The sequence below is a fragment of the Heteronotia binoei genome, chromosome 6 (assembly GCF_032191835.1).
Source record: "Heteronotia binoei isolate CCM8104 ecotype False Entrance Well chromosome 6, APGP_CSIRO_Hbin_v1, whole genome shotgun sequence".
Lineage (NCBI taxonomy): Eukaryota > Metazoa > Chordata > Lepidosauria > Squamata > Gekkonidae > Heteronotia > Heteronotia binoei.
In genome coordinates this window covers 128,974,410-128,995,612 of record NC_083228.1, presented here as the reverse complement: position 1 = coordinate 128,995,612, position 21,203 = coordinate 128,974,410, and the positions used below count along the sequence as shown (strand labels likewise).

The 21,203-nt window shown below is 46.7% G+C and overlaps 1 protein-coding gene across 3 annotated transcripts in view; it reads right to left on the bottom strand.

The window, feature by feature from the left end:
- LOC132574231 (calcium-activated potassium channel subunit beta-2) overlaps positions 1 to 21,203 on the bottom strand; it is a 167,824-nt gene that overhangs the window by 43,784 nt on the left and 102,837 nt on the right. For 2 of the 3 annotated variants that reach the window (XM_060242539.1, XM_060242540.1), the window contains exon 1: positions 3,075 to 3,417. In XM_060242539.1, coding sequence (XP_060098522.1) covers positions 3,075 to 3,259 — 185 coding nt within the window. In that variant the 5' untranslated portion in view covers positions 3,260 to 3,417. Of the gene's footprint in view, positions 1 to 3,074; positions 3,418 to 21,203 lie in introns of those variants that run through there. The other variant, XM_060242541.1, reaches the window with a different exon arrangement.

The following is a 21,203-nucleotide window of genomic DNA, read 5'->3' as shown; positions in this document are numbered from 1 at the left end:
TGGGTTTTCTGAAGCAAGCTATGTTAGTAGACTGACTTTATGCTGTGCTTTTCTTTTTTCAATCAGACAACGAATCTGGTTGTACTTATTGCAGAAGAAATGCTATTCCAATACCTTCAGCTCCATTTGCTAGATGGGTTAGAATTGAACCGTAGAGGAAAGGGACCTAGTGTAGTAGCCCTGCTCTCTCTCTCTCTCTCTCTCTCTCTCTCTCTCTCTCTCTCTCTTTTTGAATATTCCATTGGATGCACTTATCCATAACTCCAAAAAGAAACTCCATGGAATGCCTTTTGTGTTAAGTTCAACCAAACTGTCCCCAAACAATACACAAGTTCTGGCATGTCCCCAAAACTCTTAACCAGGCTGGAAGTTCAGTACAAAGGAAACAATAAGGGGAAAGGGATTTAAATGAAGTGTCCAGGCATGATGGAAAAGCCCCAGAAGAGGCTGCTAGGAAGCAAGCAAGACCAGAGCAATAAATCATGCAGGGGTGCAGCGGGTAGCCCTCTCTGTAGATGCATACTTTGATTGGGCTCACAGGATTAATTGTTCACGTGTGTGTGTGTGCGCGCGCGCGTGTGTGTGTGGATGAGTGTGGGTGTCCCGTGAAGACTTGCGGATTGAAGGGAGGAATCTCATTTCCCCTTTTCCTTGTTCCCTTTGGCTTTTCCATTTTGCATCTCTGGCAGTGCCTGCAGTTTCTCCCCTTTCCTCCTCTCCTACTAGGGTTGAGAGTCCAGTGCTGAACACCAATGGGAGGTTTCCGGAGGTGGTGACATTCCAGTATACTGCAGTGGAGGACCAGTAGGTTTAGAACAGGTAAAAGGAAATCCTTCTTCACCCAAAAAGTCATTACAATGTGGAATTCACTGCTGCAGGAAGTGGGGAAAGCTACAAGCATAGGCAGCTTCAAGAGGGGATTGGATAAACATTTGGAGCAGAGGCCCACCAGTGGCTATTAATCACAAGGTATAGAGGGAACACTATGTCTGGGGCAGTGATGCTCTGTATTCCTGGTGGTTGTGGGGGCAACACTGGGAAGACTTCAGGAGCTCTGGCCCCACTGGTGGACCTCCTGATGGCATTTGGGTTTTGGCCACTGTGTGACACAGAGTGTCGGACTGGATGGGCCATTGGCCTTACCCAGTATGGCTTCTCTTATGTTCTTATGTCTAGGACAGTGATGCTCTGTATTCTTGGTGCTGGGATGGCAACAGTGGGAGGGCTTCTGGAGTTCTGGCCCTGCTGATGGACCTCCTGATGGCGCCTGGGTTTTGGCTACTGTGTGACACAGAGTGCTGGATTGATGCCCTTTCCTCAGGGCTTTTTTTTTTTTTTTGAGCAGAAACACACAGGAACACAGTTCCAGCTGGCTTGCCATCAGGGGATGTGACCTAATATGCAAATGAGTTCCTTCTGGGCTTTTTCTACAAAAAAACCCCTACCCCTATCTATACCTGGCCTGATTTTTTGTGTTTTTGGATCCCTACCAGGCTGGGGGCGGGTTCAAGGTTCAAGCATCTAAACTGAGAATTAATGGACAGGTGCATTTTTTGACCCCTAGATTTGCCATTGCTTGCGATTATGATTTAAACAGAAATCACATTAGTTTAACATGTCTGTGTGTGTGATAGAGAGAAAGTGACTCTAGCTTTTCCAGCTAGGGCACAGAAACAACCATGCACCCACACAAGCTCACTGACATGCACATCCGAGCTGGCTTAATATCCTCTTTCCACTGTAGTTTCATGCCTTGCTTCAGAATCTATGCTGATGGATCCCTTGAATTTTTTGTAGCTTTTCGCTGGGTTGTAGGAGGAAGGGAAATGCAATCTTGGAAACCCTCAGTGCATCCCCAGAATCTCCTCTGAGCATTTTTTTACATGGTTTCTTTAAAAATCTTCTATTTTCCGGCAATTTTGGGAGGTCCCAGATTTTCTCTTGCCAGATCTCTGGCTTGCCAAATCATGCTTGATGCTTTTGCCCTGCTGGAAACTTTAAACGTTTTTCAAATACTCTTGTTTTCCTCTGCTGCTGTGTAATTGCTAACTGTTATAAAATCAATGGCTGAATACAATTAAGCGAGATTACTACCTCCGTGGTCGCTTGTGTTCGCTCAGCTAGTGCTATATGTCACCAAAAAAAATGAAGGCACTATCGATTCTGGACATAATCTAGTGCTTTGCATTGTATCGGGATTTATATATTTCATTATATCTTGTGGGGGTTTCATGTTTTTAGAGGGGGGTATTCCCTGCCTCCATGTCAGGGCTAGGAAGCCATACATAGTTTGAGGGAACAGGACAGGGTTTTTTGAGGGGAAAAACCAGACCTGGCCTAGACTCCAAAGATCATTTTCCCTGAAGAAAATGACAGCCTTCAAAGGATGGACTCTCTGGGATCTAGGTTTGCCAGGTGGACCTGTCTTCTGAAATACAACGTGGGGTGGATCAGGTCAACGCAGGTATTTTTCCTGATGGGTCACCGTGGCCTAGCAAGAAATCCATATCTCTTTGAGTGATTGTAGATGAGATTCAAACAGTGGTAGTTCTTTAACACTTATCACTACTATGCAAATGTCATTCAAGTTATAAAGTGCCAGTTGGTGACAGAGATACTGACAGTGTTTGGGAAGGGGAGGGTGGAGCAAAACAGATGCCCTGCCAAACAACAAAAACAGGTCACAAAAATCCCTCTGAGAGGAAAAATGTATTTCTGGAACGGTGGGGGCAATGCTATATGGGAATGGGCAATTTTGCTAATGTCTGGGAGTCCTTTTGACTGATGAAAACTGCTCCTGCAATAGTGGTACAGAAAGAGTTTGGCCTCTCTGGATGACAGTCAAAATTTAAAACCCTTCTCCTCCCCAAAATGTGAGCATGGATGAAACAAAAGTCTCCCAGACCTCCTTTGACCCCACTGGTACTAGTCAATAGGTGCTTACAATTTCAGGACCCCAAAACCCAGTTCCTCCTCCACCCTCAGCATCCTATCCGTTGAACAGGGAGTGCTAGTTAGGCCAGCAGGCACCACAGAAGTCAGCTGCAGGGTGAAGCCACCCAGGCGCCACGTACCTTCTCTCGTCATGCCTATACGACGTGGAGCTTCGGCCGCTGGTCCAAATGAACATCTTAGAGGACTGATCTCCGCTGTCTCTCCGTTCCGTGGAGGTCCTGGAGGGATGACGGTAGGACCTAGGGGGAAAGGGACAGCCTTCATCACCACGTGCTGGAAACCTGCTGGGCCACCTTCCGTCCATTAGGTCTCAACACCAGATTCTGATTCGCTCTTCAAATGCTGTGTAGGCCCAGCTCCACAGAGAGAGGCGTTCAGATGGTTCCAGGTGATATGCAAAACAACAGGAATGACCTTTCCCTTCCCTTCCAGGAGGTTCGCTTGACATTAAATTATCTTCAGCTCTTTTTTTTTCTCCCTTCCCTTCTTCTCCTTGCTTCCCTCCCGCTTCTGTCAGACTTAATAAAACCTTCTTTCCTCTGCCTTTTCAAGTTACCGGTTTCAGTCCCAGAGCATGCCCAATAATGGTTAAATATAAAACTCCTGAGCTTGTCCTTTTCTCCTCACAGGCCTTTTCCCCCCTGCTGCTTCCCGAAAGAGGCCTCTGTGTATACATTTGCTCTAAGCAACTGTAAGATTTCAAGCAATTATAGCCCCCCCCTCCTCGCATGATGAGAACGCACCGATCTGTTTCCAGACCTGCCGGCGAATTAAAACGGTGGTTAAAGTCCGTCTCTGGGCTAGGCCTCTGATTGGCCCTGCTTTGGGGGCCTTGGCAACGTGACTGGGCCAGCCAAGGCTACTTGAGCAGGAGCTTTATTGAGACAGTCCATGTCAACATTAGAGCCAGTTTGCTTCCCCCCTTCTCTGTTGCTCCCCGACCACATCTCTGTGTGCCATTCAACAAGGACACTCCTGGGTTCTTGAAGGACCCTCTCTTCACCCTGTGGGTCTGTGCCTAAGCCATTACCGGTCCTCTCACCTACTACAGTCTCACCAACCGCTCTCTTCTTGCTGGGTTTTCAGCGACGTCTGGAGCAGGGCGTGTTAGCAGACTGACCGTATCTCTCTAATTGGTTTTAAAAACGCACACAAGGAAGGCTTTATCCGACAGTGCATCTGATCATATTTATTATAAAACAGCTGCCCTTCCGTTTCTTTCTTTCTCTCCTGCTTTGGGTCCCAGTGGGGACTCTAAAAGAGCAGAAAGTGCTCTTAAGATTTCAATGAAAGTGGCTTAGACCATTGATCTCCCTTCCGCCATTGGCTCACAACAACAGGTACACCCGGCTGAGAACTTGTGGTTGGCCTTAGGGATGCCAGGCCCTAGGTGGGCCCAGAGGATCCCCTGGAATTAAAGCTCATCTCCAGACTGCAGAGATCAGTGCCCAATGGATGCTTTGGAGGGTGGACTCTATGGCCGTGTACCCTGATGAGGTCCCTGCCTTCCCCAGGCTCCAGTTCCAAATATCCAGGAGTTTCCCAACCTGGAGCTGGCAGCCCTAGAAGAAGAAGAGTTAGATTTATACCCCACCCTTCACTTGGGAGTCTCAGAGCGGCTTACAATCTCCTTCCTTCCTTTTCCTCACAACAGGCGCCCTCTGAGGGAGGTGGGGCTGAGAGTGAGACAACTGCTCTTGAGAGAACAGCTCTGAGAGAACTATGATTGGCCCAAGATCACCCAGCTGGCTGCATGTGGAGGAGTGGGGAATCAAACTTGGTTCTCCCAGATCAGAGGCCACCACTCTGAACTACTACCCCACAGTCATAATTCTGGGAGAACTGGTCTCCATGTCCTCCTGCCCCCTGCTGCTGGCCAAGGGGAATCTGGTAACTCTGCTTAAGGCCACCCAGTGAGCTTCCATGGCAGAGACGAGGATTTGAATTTGGGTCTCCCAGAATCCCCATCTGACACACAACACCACACTGGCTCTCTGCTGCAGCTTAAATATATTAATCTGCTAGGCCGGTAAGAGTTTATCGGTACTGGAAGGGAACTGCTGCAGAAGCACTGTAAAATATTCAATGGGATGACTTTATCCACAATTCCAATTTTGTCTGGTTCAGCCAAATCATCACAAAACAGGACGCAAGGTCTTGCGTCACTCCCCCCTCACCACAAACAACTGTTCATGAGACTGTATGTTCTCTGCAAAGAAAACAATAAAGGCAGAGCAATTAAAAGAAGGGATTTGAAAAAAAAATCAAAAGAACGGATCAAAAAGGCATGATGGAAAAGTCCCCAGAAGAGGCTTCTGAAATTTACTTTTACAACCCCCCCTCAGAAGAATGCTTAATACAGTGTTTAATCTGAGAATACATCTGTTTTAACCTACCCTAGAACAGCGACAACTCAAACACATTCAGCAGTATTTGCTGAATAAGAACGTACAGAGCAACAGAAGGGAAGGAATGCAAGAGAATTAAAAAAAATAATCCATGCGCATCCTTTTACAAGCATATACAAGCATTTGCACACAAGATGTGCCTCACTCCAGGTAAGCAAATTAACGGTACAATCCTAGGCAGAGTTAAAAAGGTAAAGGTAAGGTAGTCCCCTGCACAAGCACCAGTTGTTTCTGACTCTGGAGTGACATCGCATCACAACGTTTTCACGGCAGAGGGGTGGTTTGCAATTGCCTTCCCCAGTCACCTTCACTTCCCCCCCAGCGAGCTGGGTACTCATTTTACCGACCTCGGAAGGATGGATGGCTGAGTCAACCTTGAGCCGGCTACCTGAACCCAGTTTCTGCCAGGATCAAACTCAGGTTGTGAGCAGAGAGCTCAGACTGCAGTACTGCAGCTTTACCACTCTGTGCCACGGGGCTCCTTGCAGAGTTACTCTTTCCTAAACACGAGTCGCTTAGCATCTAGAGCCCCGGAGGCAGGTGAAACCTGGAGACGGGCAAGAAGTAGCAATAACGACATTTTAAAACTGGCATCCCACGCATCACTTCTGCAAAAGACGGTAACCTTTCTCTTTCCTTGCAGGAGGCTCCACTGATATTAAGCTGTCTTCTTTGTCAGCCAGTTTGGTGTAGTGGTTAAGTGTGCAGACTCTTATCTGGGAGAACCGGGTTTGATTCCCCACTGCTCCACTTGCACCTGCTGGAATGGCCTTGGGTCAGCCATAGCTCTGGCAGAGGTTGTCCTTGAAAGGGCAGCTGCTGTGAGAGCCCTCTCAGCCCCACCCACCTCACAGGGTGTCTGTTGTGGGGGAGGGAGATAAAGGAGATTGTGAGCCGCTCTAAGACTCTTGAGTGGAGGGCGGGATATAAATATAAATCCAATGTCTTCAACAGGGACAACTAGAGGAAATGCATCTCGGTCATGGATTAACTTTGATTGCCCGGGGCATCATGGTCTAGTCCCATCCTTAAGAGTTATACTGCCAGTGAGGCTTGCCAACTGCTGACCCAGAGGCCACGTCTGTCGCTTAGACAGCTGCAGAGCAGCAGCCTCTTCTGCCTGGTTCGTGTTCTGGATTTCTAGAGGTCCATTCCTCTCTCACACTCAAAGTAAAGCAGAACTGCATTGTGGGTATACACATGTGGGAGAACAGACCACTGCAGCACAGTGGTAGCCATTAGGAAGACTAATAGAAGAAGGAAGAAGGGAGAAGGAGGAAATGAAAGGAGGAGGAGGAGAAGAAGAGTTGGTTTTTATACCCCGCTCACCACTACCCAAGAGGGTTGCCAAGTCCCATTCAAGAAACATCTGGGGACTTTTGGCGTGGAGCCAGGAACAAGGGTGTGACAAGCATGATTGAACTCCAAAGGGAGTTCTGGCCATCACGTTTAAAGGAGCCACGCTTCATTTATACCCCATGTTTCTCCCCAGTGGGGACTCACAGCAGCTTATATCAGTCTCCTGTCCTCCATTTTATACCCACATCAATCTCTTTGAGGTAAGTGAGGTTGAGAGAAAGTGATTGGCCCAAGGTCACCCAGCAAGCTTTCAAGGCAGAGCGAGGAATTTGAACTTGGGTCTCCCAGCTCCAACACTCTAATCACTACACCATACTGTCTCCCTCACGTATACAAGAGTTTACAGATGCCAAGCTGAAACTAATCACTGATTCAGTTTGCTTCTCCCATCCTCGTGTATAAAGAGTTTTTATTAGTTTTCCAGAAAAATAAAGGTAACAGTGGAAAGGGAAGTAGAAAATTAGAGATACAAAAATCAATACTAGTACAATTTAATCTGCATGCAAATGCTTCCTTGCAAACCGGTATTATCAGATGTTATTATCGTTTGAAACTATATCATTAAGATCTAAATGAAATATTTTAGCGACTGCAAGTCTTCATTTGAATTATCTGTTTAAACTTACATTTCTAATACACACACACACACACACACACACACACATATATATATATATATGTTATCATAACATGTGTTACAGGAGATAGAAGATAAGAGTTCACACCAAAGAATCTTAAGTGTCTAACCAGACATATAACTTCACCCAATATTTTCTTGCTTCTCCCATCCTTTCTGTTTAGGAATGACTGGCATTCTTGCCTGTTCTATTCTGCTGCAGATGAATCCCCCAATGACTGGCCCAAGGTTCCTTTCATACTGATGGGTGGGAGGTCCGGGAGAGAAGGAAGGAAGTACTTCAGCACACAACACATCCTTAACTTGTGGAACTCATGGCCACGAGATATGGTGAGGAGGGCCAGCAACCTGGGCTGTTTTACAAGTGGACGGGGCAAATTTACAATCAATGGGTTTACAATGGCAACAAGTGGCCCTACTGGTTGACCGCCTGGTGGCACCTGGGTTTTAACCACTGTTTGACACAGAGTGTTGGACTGGATGGACCACTGGCCTGATCCAACATCAACATAAGAGAAGCCATGTTGGATCAGGCCAATAGCCCATCCAGTCCAACACTCTGTGTCACACAGTGGCCAAAAAACCAAGGAGGTGGGGCCAGGAAACTAGAAGCCCTCCCACTGTGTCCCTCCCACAAGCACCAAGAACATGGCTTCTTTGTGCTTATGAACAGCCCCACTTTCAAAAAGTAGACAGGCTAGGTATCCAAACAACAGGCAATACCCTTTTTGAAAACTTCCAGAAGTTTCTAGCTGGGTTCTAGATGGGCCCTTGGCCTCATCCTGCAGGGCTTCTTTTTATGCTGCAATGAGCAGTCAGCGCAAGCTGAAAAGCAGACGGATTCTCCCGCCCTCCCCAGCTGGCCTCCAGTTAATTCCCACCTACATTCCATTGTTGTTCTCTTTATTGCCCGTAATAGTGTCTCTTCTTAAAGGTTCCTTTCATTTTCTCCCACTCTTTGCTTTGTGCTACCTTTCATATGTCTCCCCCCACTCGATGCCTGGGACAAGCTCCCACTACGTCTCTGCCAAATGCAAGCCACCTCCTCGGAATCCATCTTCCGTGAGCTCCACTAACTGGCAATTACTATCAACCCCCCCACCCCACCCCCTGATCCTCTGCTTAGAATATTTCCTTTTTGCTTGGGGGCATCGACAACTATTCACATGCATGTACATTGTCTTTACCCTCAAAACAATAACAGCAACACTGTTTTGAAGCGCAAAGGTGGTAGTAGGGTTCCCAATCCCCAGTTGGGGGCAGGAGGCCCACCCCCCTGCTTCAGCATTATCAGAAAGCAGGGCTGGGGGTGGGGTGGGCCCTCCATTATACTCTATGGCAGGGTTTCCCAAACTTTTCCTCCCTGTGGCCCGGTTCTCTCCTCGTGGTCTGGGCGGAGGACGCTCAGGGACCGATACAGATACTGTGCACCGGCCAAGAGCTTTCCCTGCCCTCTCTGATGTTTCTGAACATCAGAGAGGGATGGGGGAGGGTGTCCGGTCAGCATGCAGTGTCTGTAGCATGAGTGCTACAGGTGGCAGCTTGGGGGGGGGGTAGGGGCTGGAGCGTGGTGCGGCATGCAGCGCCAAAGGTAAATAGAGAGGGGAGGGTGGAGGGGGCTGTCGGGCCACACCTGGTGACCCGGTATTGAGGCTTCCATGGCCCGGTACCGGGTCACAACCCTGCAAATGGGAAACGCTGCTGTATGGAGACCAGTTTCCAGAGGGTATGATGGAGAATCAATCTGTGGTTATCTGGGGCTTTGGGGGGCTGGTCTTTTGAGGTAGAGGCACCAGATTTTCAGCATAGGATCTGGTACCTCTCCTCAAAAGAAGTTGGAAGTTCAGCAACTCGTGAGTAGAGAAGATGCCAATCTCCAGGTGGGAGCAGGCCCTCCCCTGCTTCATAGTAGTCAGAAATGGGGGTGGGGGAAGGAAATGTCTGCTGGACATTTCATTATTCCCTATGGAGATTGATTCCCATAGGCATAGGGTATAATGGAGAATTGATCTGGGGGCATCTGCGGCTCTGGAGGGGCTGTTTTTTGAGGTAGAGGCACCACATTTTCAGCATATATCTGATGACTCTCCTCAAAATGTTCTCCAAGTTTCAAAAAGTTTGGACCAGGGGGTTCAATTCTATGAGCCCCAAAAGAAGGTGCCTCTATCCATTATTTCTAAAGTAGGTAAGGCACTTAAAAGGTGTGTGATTCCTTTAAGTGTGATGGCCAAAACTCCCTTTGGAGTTCAATTGTACTTGTCACAACTTTGTTTATGGCTCCACCCACAATATCTCCTGACTCCACCCCCAAAGTCTCCTGGCTCCACCCCCAAAGTCCCCAGATATTCCTTGGACTTGGTGTAACAGGATTGCCAAGAGCCACAATGAGCTCCCAGGTAATGATTACGTCTCTCTTTCCCACCAACACCACCAAAACTCCTACTAAGAGACTATCCTACTTGAAGCCCTTTCCTCAGGGCTTTTTTTTTTAAAAGTAGGAACACTGGCTTGGCATCAGGGGTGTGTGGCCCAATATGCAAATGAGTTCCTGTTAGACATTTTCTACAAAAAACTCCGTGTGAAACAACGGTGATGTCAGGGGGTGTGGCCTAATATGCCAATGAGATCCGACTGGGCTTTTCTTGTAGAAAAAGCCTTCCCTGGATTTTCAACTTCTCTTTTTAAACAAAGCAATAGCTCTTTCACTAAAGATGATATATGGAGAAAAACATGGGGTTTAGCAAGAAGCAAATTGTTCTCGCCTTTCTGGCTAATGAGCGTAAAGGCAATGGAATAGCAGACATTTGTTTTTAACATGATCTCTGTATTTTTATCCCACACTTCTTCTTCTGAGGATCTCAGGAGAGCTTACATAGTTCTTCACCCTTTGCTTTTATCCTCACAACAACCCTGCTAGGTAGGTGAACTTGAGAGAAACATTGACAGGACCAAGTTCAACCGACTTTCTGGTTATGTGGAAGTTTGAACTCAAGTCTCCCGAATTCCAGTCCAGCACTAACCAGTACACCAGACTAGCCCTTATAACATTGGTGGCAGAAAGTGCCATCAAGTCACTGACTTATTGTGATGCCACAGGGGATTTAAGGCAAGAGACGTTTAGAGGTGATTTGCCATCGCCTGCCTCTGTGCCACAATACTGGACTTTCTTGGTGATCTCCTACCCAAATACAAACCAGGGCCAGTTGGGTGTAGTGGTTAAGTGCGTGGACTCTTATCTGGGAGAACCAGGTTTGATTCCCCACTCCTCCACTTGCAGGTGCTGGAATGGCCTTGGGTCAGCCATAGCTCTGGCAGAGGTTGTCCTTGAAAGGGCAGCTGCTGTGAGAGCCCTCTCAGCCCCACCCACCTCACAGGGTGTCTGTTGTGGGGAGAAAAGATATAGGAGATTGTAAGCTGCTCTGAGTCTCTGATTCAGAGAGAAGGGCGGGGTATAAATCTGCAGTCTTCTTCTATTAGGTGTTATTTTACTAAACATATTTTAAGTTACCCATATTTAGAGTTTGAATGTTTTATAGAGAGTTATCTAGCTGCATGTAGAGTTCCCATCTTCTCACTGGGGGTGAGAAGTGGTGTAGTGGTTAAGTGCATGGGCTCTTATCTGGGAGAACCAGGTTTGATTCCCCACTCCTTCACTTGCAGCTACTGGATTGGCCTTGGGTCAGCCATTGGGTCTTGTAGGAGTTCTTGAAAGGGCAGCTGCTGTAAGAGCTCTCTTAGCCCCACCTACCTCACAGGGTATCTGTTGTTGGGGGGAAGGTAAAGGAGATTGTGACTGCTCTGAGACTTTAAGATTCAGAGTATAGGGCAGGACATAAATCCAATATCATCTTCTTCTTCTTGCCCCTCAGTTGGAAAATTGGGGAAAAGGTGGGGGGGGGGGGAATTGGAGTCTCAGATATAAATTGTTTCTTCCAGTGTGACCTAAAAGTGATGTTCTCATGTGACACTATGGTGTGGCATTTCCCCCAAACTCTATGGTTAAACTACAGAAGTTTTGGATGAATGCTAGAGCATCGCATCAGTGCAATGCCATCACTTCTGGGTCAGGCCAAAAGTGATGTCATTGTGCGAGGACTACTGATTGTTCCCTCCCCCCACGAGTCCCTGCCCCCCATCTCCTGCCTACCTACAACCCACCTCTGGGGTAGCTGTGCAATAATTTGTGAGGGAACTGGCAGCTCCCTTCCATGATTCTTAAAGGTCAGAACCGAGGCATTTTAGATTTCCCAGATGATGTGACTTTTTTCCAAACGGGGCCACGTATTAGTCCCATTCCAATGACATTACCTGTCAAATGAGGGTCAAAATTAAATCTCTGGCCCTGTCTCTGACCTCTGTGAATCCCTCAGAAAGTCTGATTTGATTTTATGTGCCTAAACTCTGAATATATGATCGGTGCCCTGCAGAAATGTAGGTTACAGCCTATACAGACAGAAAGAACCTGCGATTAGAGTCGTAAGCTCACAAAAATGGGGGAGGCCAACTGGCGTCATTTCCACCTTGCTCATGTTCTTCCCTATGCTAAATGATCTAAGGAGATCTGGATTCTTAACTTAATGGGGCAAAATCTGCTGTTTCCCCTACATTTTCAAATTATGCACTCCTTGCTTCAAATGCAAAGAAATGTAACTAGGAGGCATCTTATTAAGCTGGAAATAGCCTGTGAAGAATATAAAACTATCAAAGGCTTATTAAAAATGGTTTATATTTCTCCCGGGGGGGGGCAAAGGCAATAATCTGGGACTGGAGATTGCAAAAATCAAAGAAAAATGGGAAAGGATTCTGAGCATTAACCACACAAACGATATATAGATATAGGTACAGATATTCATGCAATTTAATTTGTTAGTTTCAGACACTTTTCCTAGCATTTTTAAACACTTCACCCTTCATCCAAGCAGCTCAGGGCAGTGCATATGGTTCTCTCCTCCTACATTTTCTCGTCACAAGAACTCCATGAGATAGGCCAGTTTGAGAGCCAATTTGGTGTAGTGGTTAAGGGCACAGACTCTAATCTGGGAGATCCGGGTTTGAGTCCCCACTCTTCTACATACAGCTGCTGGAGTGACCTTGGGTCAACCACAGTTCTCTCATAGCTGTTCTCTCAAGAGCAATTTCTGTCAGAGCTCTCTCAGCCCTACTCACCTTACAGGGTGACTGTTGTGGGGAGGGGAAAGGAAGGAGATTGCAAGCCATTCTGAGACTCCAAGTGAAGGGCAGGGTATAAATCCAATCTCTTCTTTTTAAGAGCCAATTTGGTGTAGTGGTTAACTGCATAGACTCTTATCTGGGAGAACCAAGTTTGATTCCCCTTTCCTCCACATGCAGCTGCTGGAGTGACCTTAGGTCAGGCCTTGTTGGCCTGACCTAAAATCCAAAATCCTGAATCTTGCTAAGGCGCTGAGCCTGGAAGATATCAAGAGAGCAAGTTTCCCACTTGACCCATCTTACCTCAAGCTGGAAGATGGAGTGCCTCTAAAGGTCTGTACAGAGAGACCATTGGGAAACTTTTGTATCTAGCTCAAATCACCCGACCTGACATAAGTGCAGGCGTTGGAATCTTGAGCAGAAAGACAAGCTCACCTAATCATCATGATTGGATTGCAGTGAAGAGACTTGTTAAGTATCTTATTGGGACAGCTGACCTGAAACTGAAAATTACGGCTGATGACGACCCAAGATTGGTTGGATACATGGACGCAGATTGGGCCGAAGACACTACTGAACGCAAATCAGTTAGTGGGCATCTGTTTTTCTATGGAAGCAACCTGATCAGCTGGACAAGTCGCAAGCAGAGTATAGTAGCTATGTCCTCAACGGAAGCTGAGTTTGATTCTGCAGCAGGCGCCTGCAATGAGCTTGAATGGATCCTACACCTGCTGAGAGACTTTGGAATAGAAGAGCCTATTCCAGTAACCCTGTTTGAAGATAACACACCTTGCCTAAGTTTGATCAAGAGTGAAAGTGTCAAAGGCAAGACCAAGCACATTTCTGTACGATACCACAAGGTGAGGGTGTTGCAGCAACAAGGAATGATTGAAGTAAAGTTTTGACCAAGGCGCTCACCAAGAAGAAGTTTGAGCACCTGAGAGAGAAGTTGAAACTTCATGACTTCAGTTTGTGAACTTGAGAAGGGGATTGTTGGGTTTCTATTGCAATTTCACTTCCTGTTGTCATGAGTTCATTAAATGAATGTATATGCATGCTGATGTTTAGCCAGTGAGAGGTAGAGCCAATGAAAATGTGTGCACGTACTTCCCACTCAGGCTAGGTGTCAATATGTATAGTGACCATTGAAGCAAAGCCCTAATAGGCTAATCCATATATTTGGGAGGTGGTCTGGGGGAAACCATTTGGTCAGTTTTTATTGCCCTTTGTTTAAAGCCCTCAGATCTCCATGCAGTTAGAGTTTGGACTCAAGAGAGTCGAGATGTAGCTTAGAAGCTAGAAAGGATATTGAGTCCTTATTTGTTTTCTAGAAATCCCAGTAACCCTTTTCCTCATAGTAAAAGTAAACTACTTTGTTCTTAAGCTAAACCGTCTGCCTGGCTTGTTTATGTGTGGTTCTCTCCACACAACTCTGCTAAAGTACATCTAAACCCTAACAGGCCTAACTCTTTCAGAGATCTGGGCCTTCTAGTGTGGATCAAAATATCTACATCATGGGACAAGGAAGACAGCAGGATTTTTCTATAAACCTAAGGTTTGCAGAAACATATTAACTGTAAAACAATGTTGGGGATTATAACCCCTCCCTCAAACCACAGAAGCTGCTTCTGCTTCTTTAAGAAGAGTATGCCACAGCTCTTGGCAGCCTTTTCTGGGATTGCTAGATAACCCTCACCCAATATCGCTCAGACCGATTTCGCACTAGGGTTTGTTCCGAGTGGAGAGCCCTTTCGATTCTGGTGCTTTGCTCCGTTTTCACACAAGTTGCCCCGGAGCTGTGAGTTGGCGCGCCATTCTCCTGCAGCAAGCAGAAACTGCTTAGAAGAGGATTCTGCTTGCTGCGGAAGAGCACCGTGCCAATTCGCAGCTCTGGGGCAACTTGTGCAAAAACGGAGCAAAGCACCACAATCGAAAGGGCTCTCCACCCAGAACAAGCCTCGTGCGAAATTGGTCAGTCTCCAAAACCCAGCACTTTTTTTGTGCAGGAATGCTGGCTTGGCACCAGGGAGTATGGACTAATTTTTCTTAAAAAAAAAAAAAAAGCCCTCCCAAAACCTATGCTAGAATCAATATGGGAGAAGAGAAGAGAGACATGCTAAAAAGGTAAATTACATGAGTAAGAGAAGGGAAAACTGGAGCAGGGAAGAGCAGAAAAGGGAAAATTGAATGGGAGGAACAGAAATATGGAGGAGTAGGGAGAGTGTCCTGGAGGAGAAATAGAACAAGGTTGGTCTGTGGATGGGAAAGTGACAGGAGAGGGTCTGCCAGGGGGTGGGAAAGCTGAAGATCAGGGAGAGAAGAAGGAGGTAGAGGAGAGGCTGCAGGTGCTGCCAAGGGGTGGGAAAGGAAAACCAAGAGGGAGTTTGGAAATGAGAATTTCTCCTTGAATCTTTATGGGTCTGCATTTATAAGTAAAGCAGCCTAAACATACCTGTAGATAATCTGTTGCTGCATGAAACAGTGATTTAGCTTATATTCAGACAGTGCCCGACAGCAAATATCCAGATTACAGTTTATACGATGCAATTCCGAATAGTGCTTCAATTGCTTTGCGCCTGTCAGGGCAACGATAACGATAGTTTGAGCAAACTCTCTCATTTCACTAGCTGGGGAGATGGGGCTAGGACAAAATTTATTATATTGTGAGCAGGTAATAGGGCCATGTCAACGTAAATGGATTTTTTTTGCATGGCATCTAGTACACTGATAGCTGCAGTAAAGGCAAAAATTGATGGAGGAGATGGTGATAATGCTCCGCTCAATGAGGTAAAGCCGTCACCTCAAATATGAGAGCAAATGCTTATCAATTGCTCAGATGGTCTTTAACATCTGCCAAAATACACCACGTTTACTGAATTGTGGGATGCTGGAAATGTAAGTCTCTCTACACAGCCAATCAGCGTTGTTGTTGCTCACATTGGAAAACGGCAACATTTTAAAAACCTTGAATTTAATAGTAAACGCAACAGGATATACTTGTTCTCAGAATCCAGAAGAGGTGCAGATAGGTTCTGTGTATGGTAAGGAAGAAGTATGATAAGGAAGAAGTAGATAACCTTGAATTGGGTTTGAATGCATAGCCCAGGCCCGCTTCATCTCATTAGATCTTGGAAGCTAAGCAAGGTTGACACTGGGAGACCTCCAAGAACTACCAGGGTTGTGATGTGGAGGCAGGCAATGCCAAGCAGCCTCTTAATGCCTCTCGCCCTATGGGGGGGGCTTACTGTAAGTCAGCTAAGGATGCCAGCCTCCAGGTGGGACCTGGAGATCCCCTGGAATTACAGCTCATCTCCAGACTATAGAAATCAGTTCTCCTGGAGGAAATGGATGCTCGGGAGATTGGACTCTATGGCATTGCACCCCACTGTGGCCCCTGTCCTCTCCAGGAGTTTCCTAACTTGGATCTGGCAACCCTACCCCCTTTTCCTCCTGCAAGTGGCCAGAGGGACCTGGCATCCCTCCCTGTGACTTGATGGCAAAAAAGGGAAAAGAACGAAAAACCAAAACAACCCCTCTAAAAGGGAAGTCTATTTGTGCTAGACTTAATGGGATATATACACTACTGTAGGGTTTTTTTGAGGAAAAAACCCAGCAGGGACTCATTTGCATATTAGGCCACACCCCATGATGTCACCATTGTTTCACACAGGGTTTTTTGGCAGAAAAAGCCCAGCAGGAACTCATTTGCATATCAGGCCACACCCCCTGACACCAAGCCAGCCGGAACTGCGTTGCTGTGCATTCCTGCTAAAAAAAAAAAAGCCCTGTCCTACTGCCCTGCCCAGCCAGTTGGGGCAAATTGAGAAATCAGAATGGTCCAGGAGCAAACCAAGCTGAATGACCACTGCAGTATCACAGGTCATCACTGCAGGGGCCACTCCACTCAGACAATGGTGTTGGCTCACAAGGGTTGCCAGCTCTGGGTCGGGAAATACGGGAAGATGTTAACGGTGGAGCCTGGGGAGCGTGTGGCTTGGGGAAGGGGACACCTCAGCAGGGTACAGTTGGCCTTGCTCCTCCCCTGCTTTGAAGCGGAGGGAAACCAATCAGACCAGTGAAATGGCTGCCAGCCATTTCAGCCTAACAGTGGGGAGGGTCTGCTTGTTGGCTGCTCGATTTAAATGGCTCACCCTGCACCACTTACTTGAACAGCTGAACCAAGTACCAGTAAATGAGCCTTTCCCGAACACCAGTTCAGGGGCTCTGAACAGACCCAAGTTTGTGCCAAATTTTGGCTCTTGAACTGGTTCGCGTTCATCCCTACTTACAGTGTTACATTTTTACTCTTTCTCTTTCCCCTGTTGGAGTTTCACAATCTGTCTCAGCCGGAGACAAGATATTACCATACTTCTATAAAGGTTTCCCATAGAAGATTTGGTGCTTCGGAAAAAGCATGCAATTCATCCCTTCACTGAACCATACCACTTTAGAATGTGTGCGTAGGGGGGAAATCTCCCGACTGAATCCTCCTCATGTAAATCTATGAGAGCCACTGGTGTCTCTGCCACACCTAAATCAAGAATGGAAGATTTGGCTGCTGAGCTATAATACAGTGGGTTCCTATAAGATAGTGGGTTCAATGCAGAGAGGAGACGCAGTTGCAGGGATCATAGGTTTCTTTATTAGCTACAGCATGGTAACGGATAAACTAGAAGACTGCTCAACTGGGCCAATGGGGCCAACTTTATACAGTTCAAGGTTCCCGTGCTAGGATGCCATTGGGTCATTTGAACCAGCAGGGGGCCTGGGATTGGACGAGGGCAGCAGGGATTTGGATCCTTCTGCCCATTGTTCCTGAGTCCCCAAACTCAGTCCTAAAGGCTCCAATGAGCCAGGCAGGAACACAGGTAATAGCAACATCAGACCTCATACAAAACACCCAGACAAAGACCCATCATGAGTGCCATCGCACCACTCAGACACAGCTCAAACATCCAATCACATGAGTTGCCCAGTTCCATGGTGACGTGACCCATCATGAATTTAGTCTCTATGGTTACTCCCTCATGTAAGCCACAGAGACCACTTGCTTTGAAGACATGAAGCCCCTGGAGACCACTAGATTTGAACATACGAAGCTGCCTTATTCAGACGATTGGTCTATCAATGTTAGCATTGCCCACTGAGACTGGCAGCAGCTCAGGGGTCTTTCACATCACCTTCTACTTGATCTTTTAAAGAGAAGATGCTGGGGATTGAATTTGGGACCTTCTTCATGTCAAGTCGATGCTCTGCCATTGAGCTATGGCCCTTCCCTGGTTTAATCTGAATACGGTTCACCTCCACTACAAGAAAGAACCTTCCCAAGTTTCTTGGCCTTCTCCCCATGAAAGAGGTTAATAGAAGTGAGAGAATGCAGAATGCACCTTGAACATATGAAGCTGCCTTATACTGAATCAGACCCTCGGTCCATCGAAGTTAGTACTGTCTACTCAGATTGGAAGTGGCTCTCCAGGGCCTCAAGGTTTTTCATGCCTACTTGCCTGGACCCTTTTTAGTTGGAGATGCTGGGGATTGAATCTGGGACCTTCTGCTTATCAAGCAGATCCTCTACCACTGAGACACCTTCCCTCCCCCTTGCGTTCCTTATCAGAGCAATGGCATGTGGTAGTTGATAGCCAAAGGGCTAGATCAGTGCAAATGTTCAGAGGAGTCATTAATGGAAGAAGGGAACTTCATTATGTCATACAATGCTGGTGCCTTGGAGCTGTGCATCTGTGATATCCATTAATGTGGCCTGATTCATTAGCAGGGCAAGCCAAGGCAACGTTCACCATTTAACACACAATTACATGCCTAATCTTGTGTAAAATTGTAAAGCTAATGGCATTACAACCATCATCCCCAAAGGTTAGGCATGTGTGCATTTGTGCTCACAGGTCAAGCTAAGACTTCTTAATTTGGATATTGCAATCTGAATTCTAGAAGGTCACTGCTGGAAGCCTCACTAGGTCTGGACTGATTTAGAAAAACATCGCATCACACTATGGGGGTGAGTCAGTTAAAGGTGGAAGGCTGCCCCACCTTTAACCAATGCCCTGGCTTCTCAGCATAATTAAAAGTGTTGGCTTTAAAAGTAGAGGCTCAGCATATATTTGAGATCCCTTCTGTCCACTGGTGTTCAGCAAGGAGCTGAGAAATGAACACATAAACTGATTACACTAAATCAGACCATAGAAGAAGATATTGGATTTATATCTTGCCCTATACTCTGAATCTCAGAGTCTCATAGCAGTCACAATCTCCTTTACCTTCCCCCCCCCCACAACAGACACCCTGTAAGGTGGGTGGGGCTGAGAGAGCTCTGACAGCAGCTGCCCTTTCAAGGACAACTCCTATGAGAGCTATGGCTAACCCAAGGTCATTCCAGCAGCTGCAAGTGGAGGAGTGGGGAATCAAACCTGGTTCTCCCAGATAAGAGTCCGCGAACATAACCACTACACCAAACTGTCTCTCATAGGTTCATCAAGGTCAGTATTGTCTGCTCAGAACACCAATTACTCACCAGGGTATCTTTCTCATCATCTGCTACCTGATTTTTTTAATTGGATGTGCCAGGGATTAAACCTGGAACCTTCTACATGACAAGCAGATGTTTTGCCACTGAGCTACAGCCCCTTCTCAGAGATGATGGGTCAGAAATCTCTACTGCTACCTCTTACAGAACTGCAATTCCCAGCGATCAGTGGTGCTGGATTAACCAGTTTCAATACATCCCACAGATATGCCTTAAAGCCTGACCTATGCATACAAGAGAGCAAGGTATGAACGGGGTGATCGAATGGACCGCAACCACTTTAGTCAGCCGGCTGAGAACTACGTTTCTGATTGTGCTCCTCCTAATGGTAATGTTGGGTAATTTTTAGATTCTGCCTCTAACTAGCTTTACCTGGATGGCCCAGGCTAGCCCTATCCCGTCAGATCTTGGAAGCTAAGCAGAGTTGGCCCCAGCCAGAATAATAATAATAATAATAATAATAATAATAATAATAATAATAATAATAATAATAATAATAATAATAATAATAATAATAATAATAATATTTTATTTATATCCCACCCTCCCCGCCGAAGCAGGCTCAGACCTGAATTGGAGACCACTAAGGAATACAAGGGTTGCTATGGAGAGGCAGACAATGACAAACCACCACTTAATATCTCTTGCCTTGAAAACCCTATGGGGTCACCCTACGTCAGCTGCCCCTTGGTGACAAAAACCAAACCCTAATTAAGGAAACTGTTAAGGATCTCAATCCTCTTTTGAGTCCACAGGATTTAGATGGAGATCAGGGCTTTTTTTCCGGAAAAAGAGGTGCTGGAACTCTCAAAACAGAAATGAAGGCAAAACACAAGGGTGCCCCTCATGAACTTCTAAACATTTTTTTTTGAGAATTTTGAGTCCACAAATTGGTTCCAGAACTCCATTCCACTGTGTTCCCCCAGGAAAAGAAGCCCCGGGGATGTATATTTATTGAGCATTATATTGATAAACAATTTAGGGTTGCCAAGTCCCTCCACCGCTGTGGTGGAAACACTCTAGGATTAGCAGTAAAACTCTATAGTATCATAGAGTTTTTAGCACGAGTCCTGGAGCGTCTCTGGTGCGATGTCCCCAGTGTGATGATATCACCTCTGGGTGATGTCATCATGCCAGGGATGGCATGTGCTGATGGGGCTCTTTGGGGGTGGGGATCCCCTTGGTGGCTTGTTCCTTGCCAGCGGGTTGGGCCACATGCTGTGTACCCCAGAGCCTTTTGGCTGTTGCCAAAAGTTTGTCTCATCCCATCCTACCAGGTCCACAGAGAAATCCACTAGTTATCATCTGATCCTTTACATATTTGCTGAGAAATAAGTCCCCCTGTATCCAGTAGCTCTTGCTAGATGCATTTGCTAGCCAGCTGAGATGGTGAAAGGAGGCCCTGAACCCCCATCCCAAAGTTTGGCACAACCGATACACCTGGCGTCTCTGCAGTCAAAGAAAAAGCCCTTTCCAAAAATAGAACACTAACCAAGGATGTTCTACCCCAGCCTTTTGCCAGCTGCATTCTGTTTGCTGGGAGTTGTTAATAGAAGGGAACTTCTTCCTGCTTCTTTCCTTAGCGAGAGACATAAGCTCATAAAGCAAAAACCGGGCAATAGCTTTTGACCTCTTCGCTTCAGAGTTATTGGCTTTTCATGCAGAAAACCGACAGTTTCCAAGCAGGGCTGACACGGAACCAGCATAACTCACCCCGCTGACGTTTCCCATGACCTCCTGGGTCAAACAGTGGCAGCAGCGAGATTCTTGATGCTTTTTGCCTTCCATGGCCGGCAAAGCACAGACTCCAAGATCGTTCATTGCTGCTGCTTATTTATCAGCCATATTTTCCCCTCCCCTCCTTCCTGCAAGAAGGACAAGGCACATGAGTCACCATCCTTCCATTTCATCCTGCAATGCAGGTTAGCCTGGGGGTGGGGGAGATGGGCCCAGGGCAGGCATCAGCATCCCCTGAGGTAGGGTTGTCAGGTCCAATTCAAGAAATATCTGGGGACTTTGGGGGTGGAGCCAGGAGACTTTGGGAGTGGAGCCAGGAGCAAGGTTGTGACAAGCATAATTGAACTCCAAAGGGAGTTCTGGCCATCACATCTAAAGGGGACACACTTTTAAAATGCCT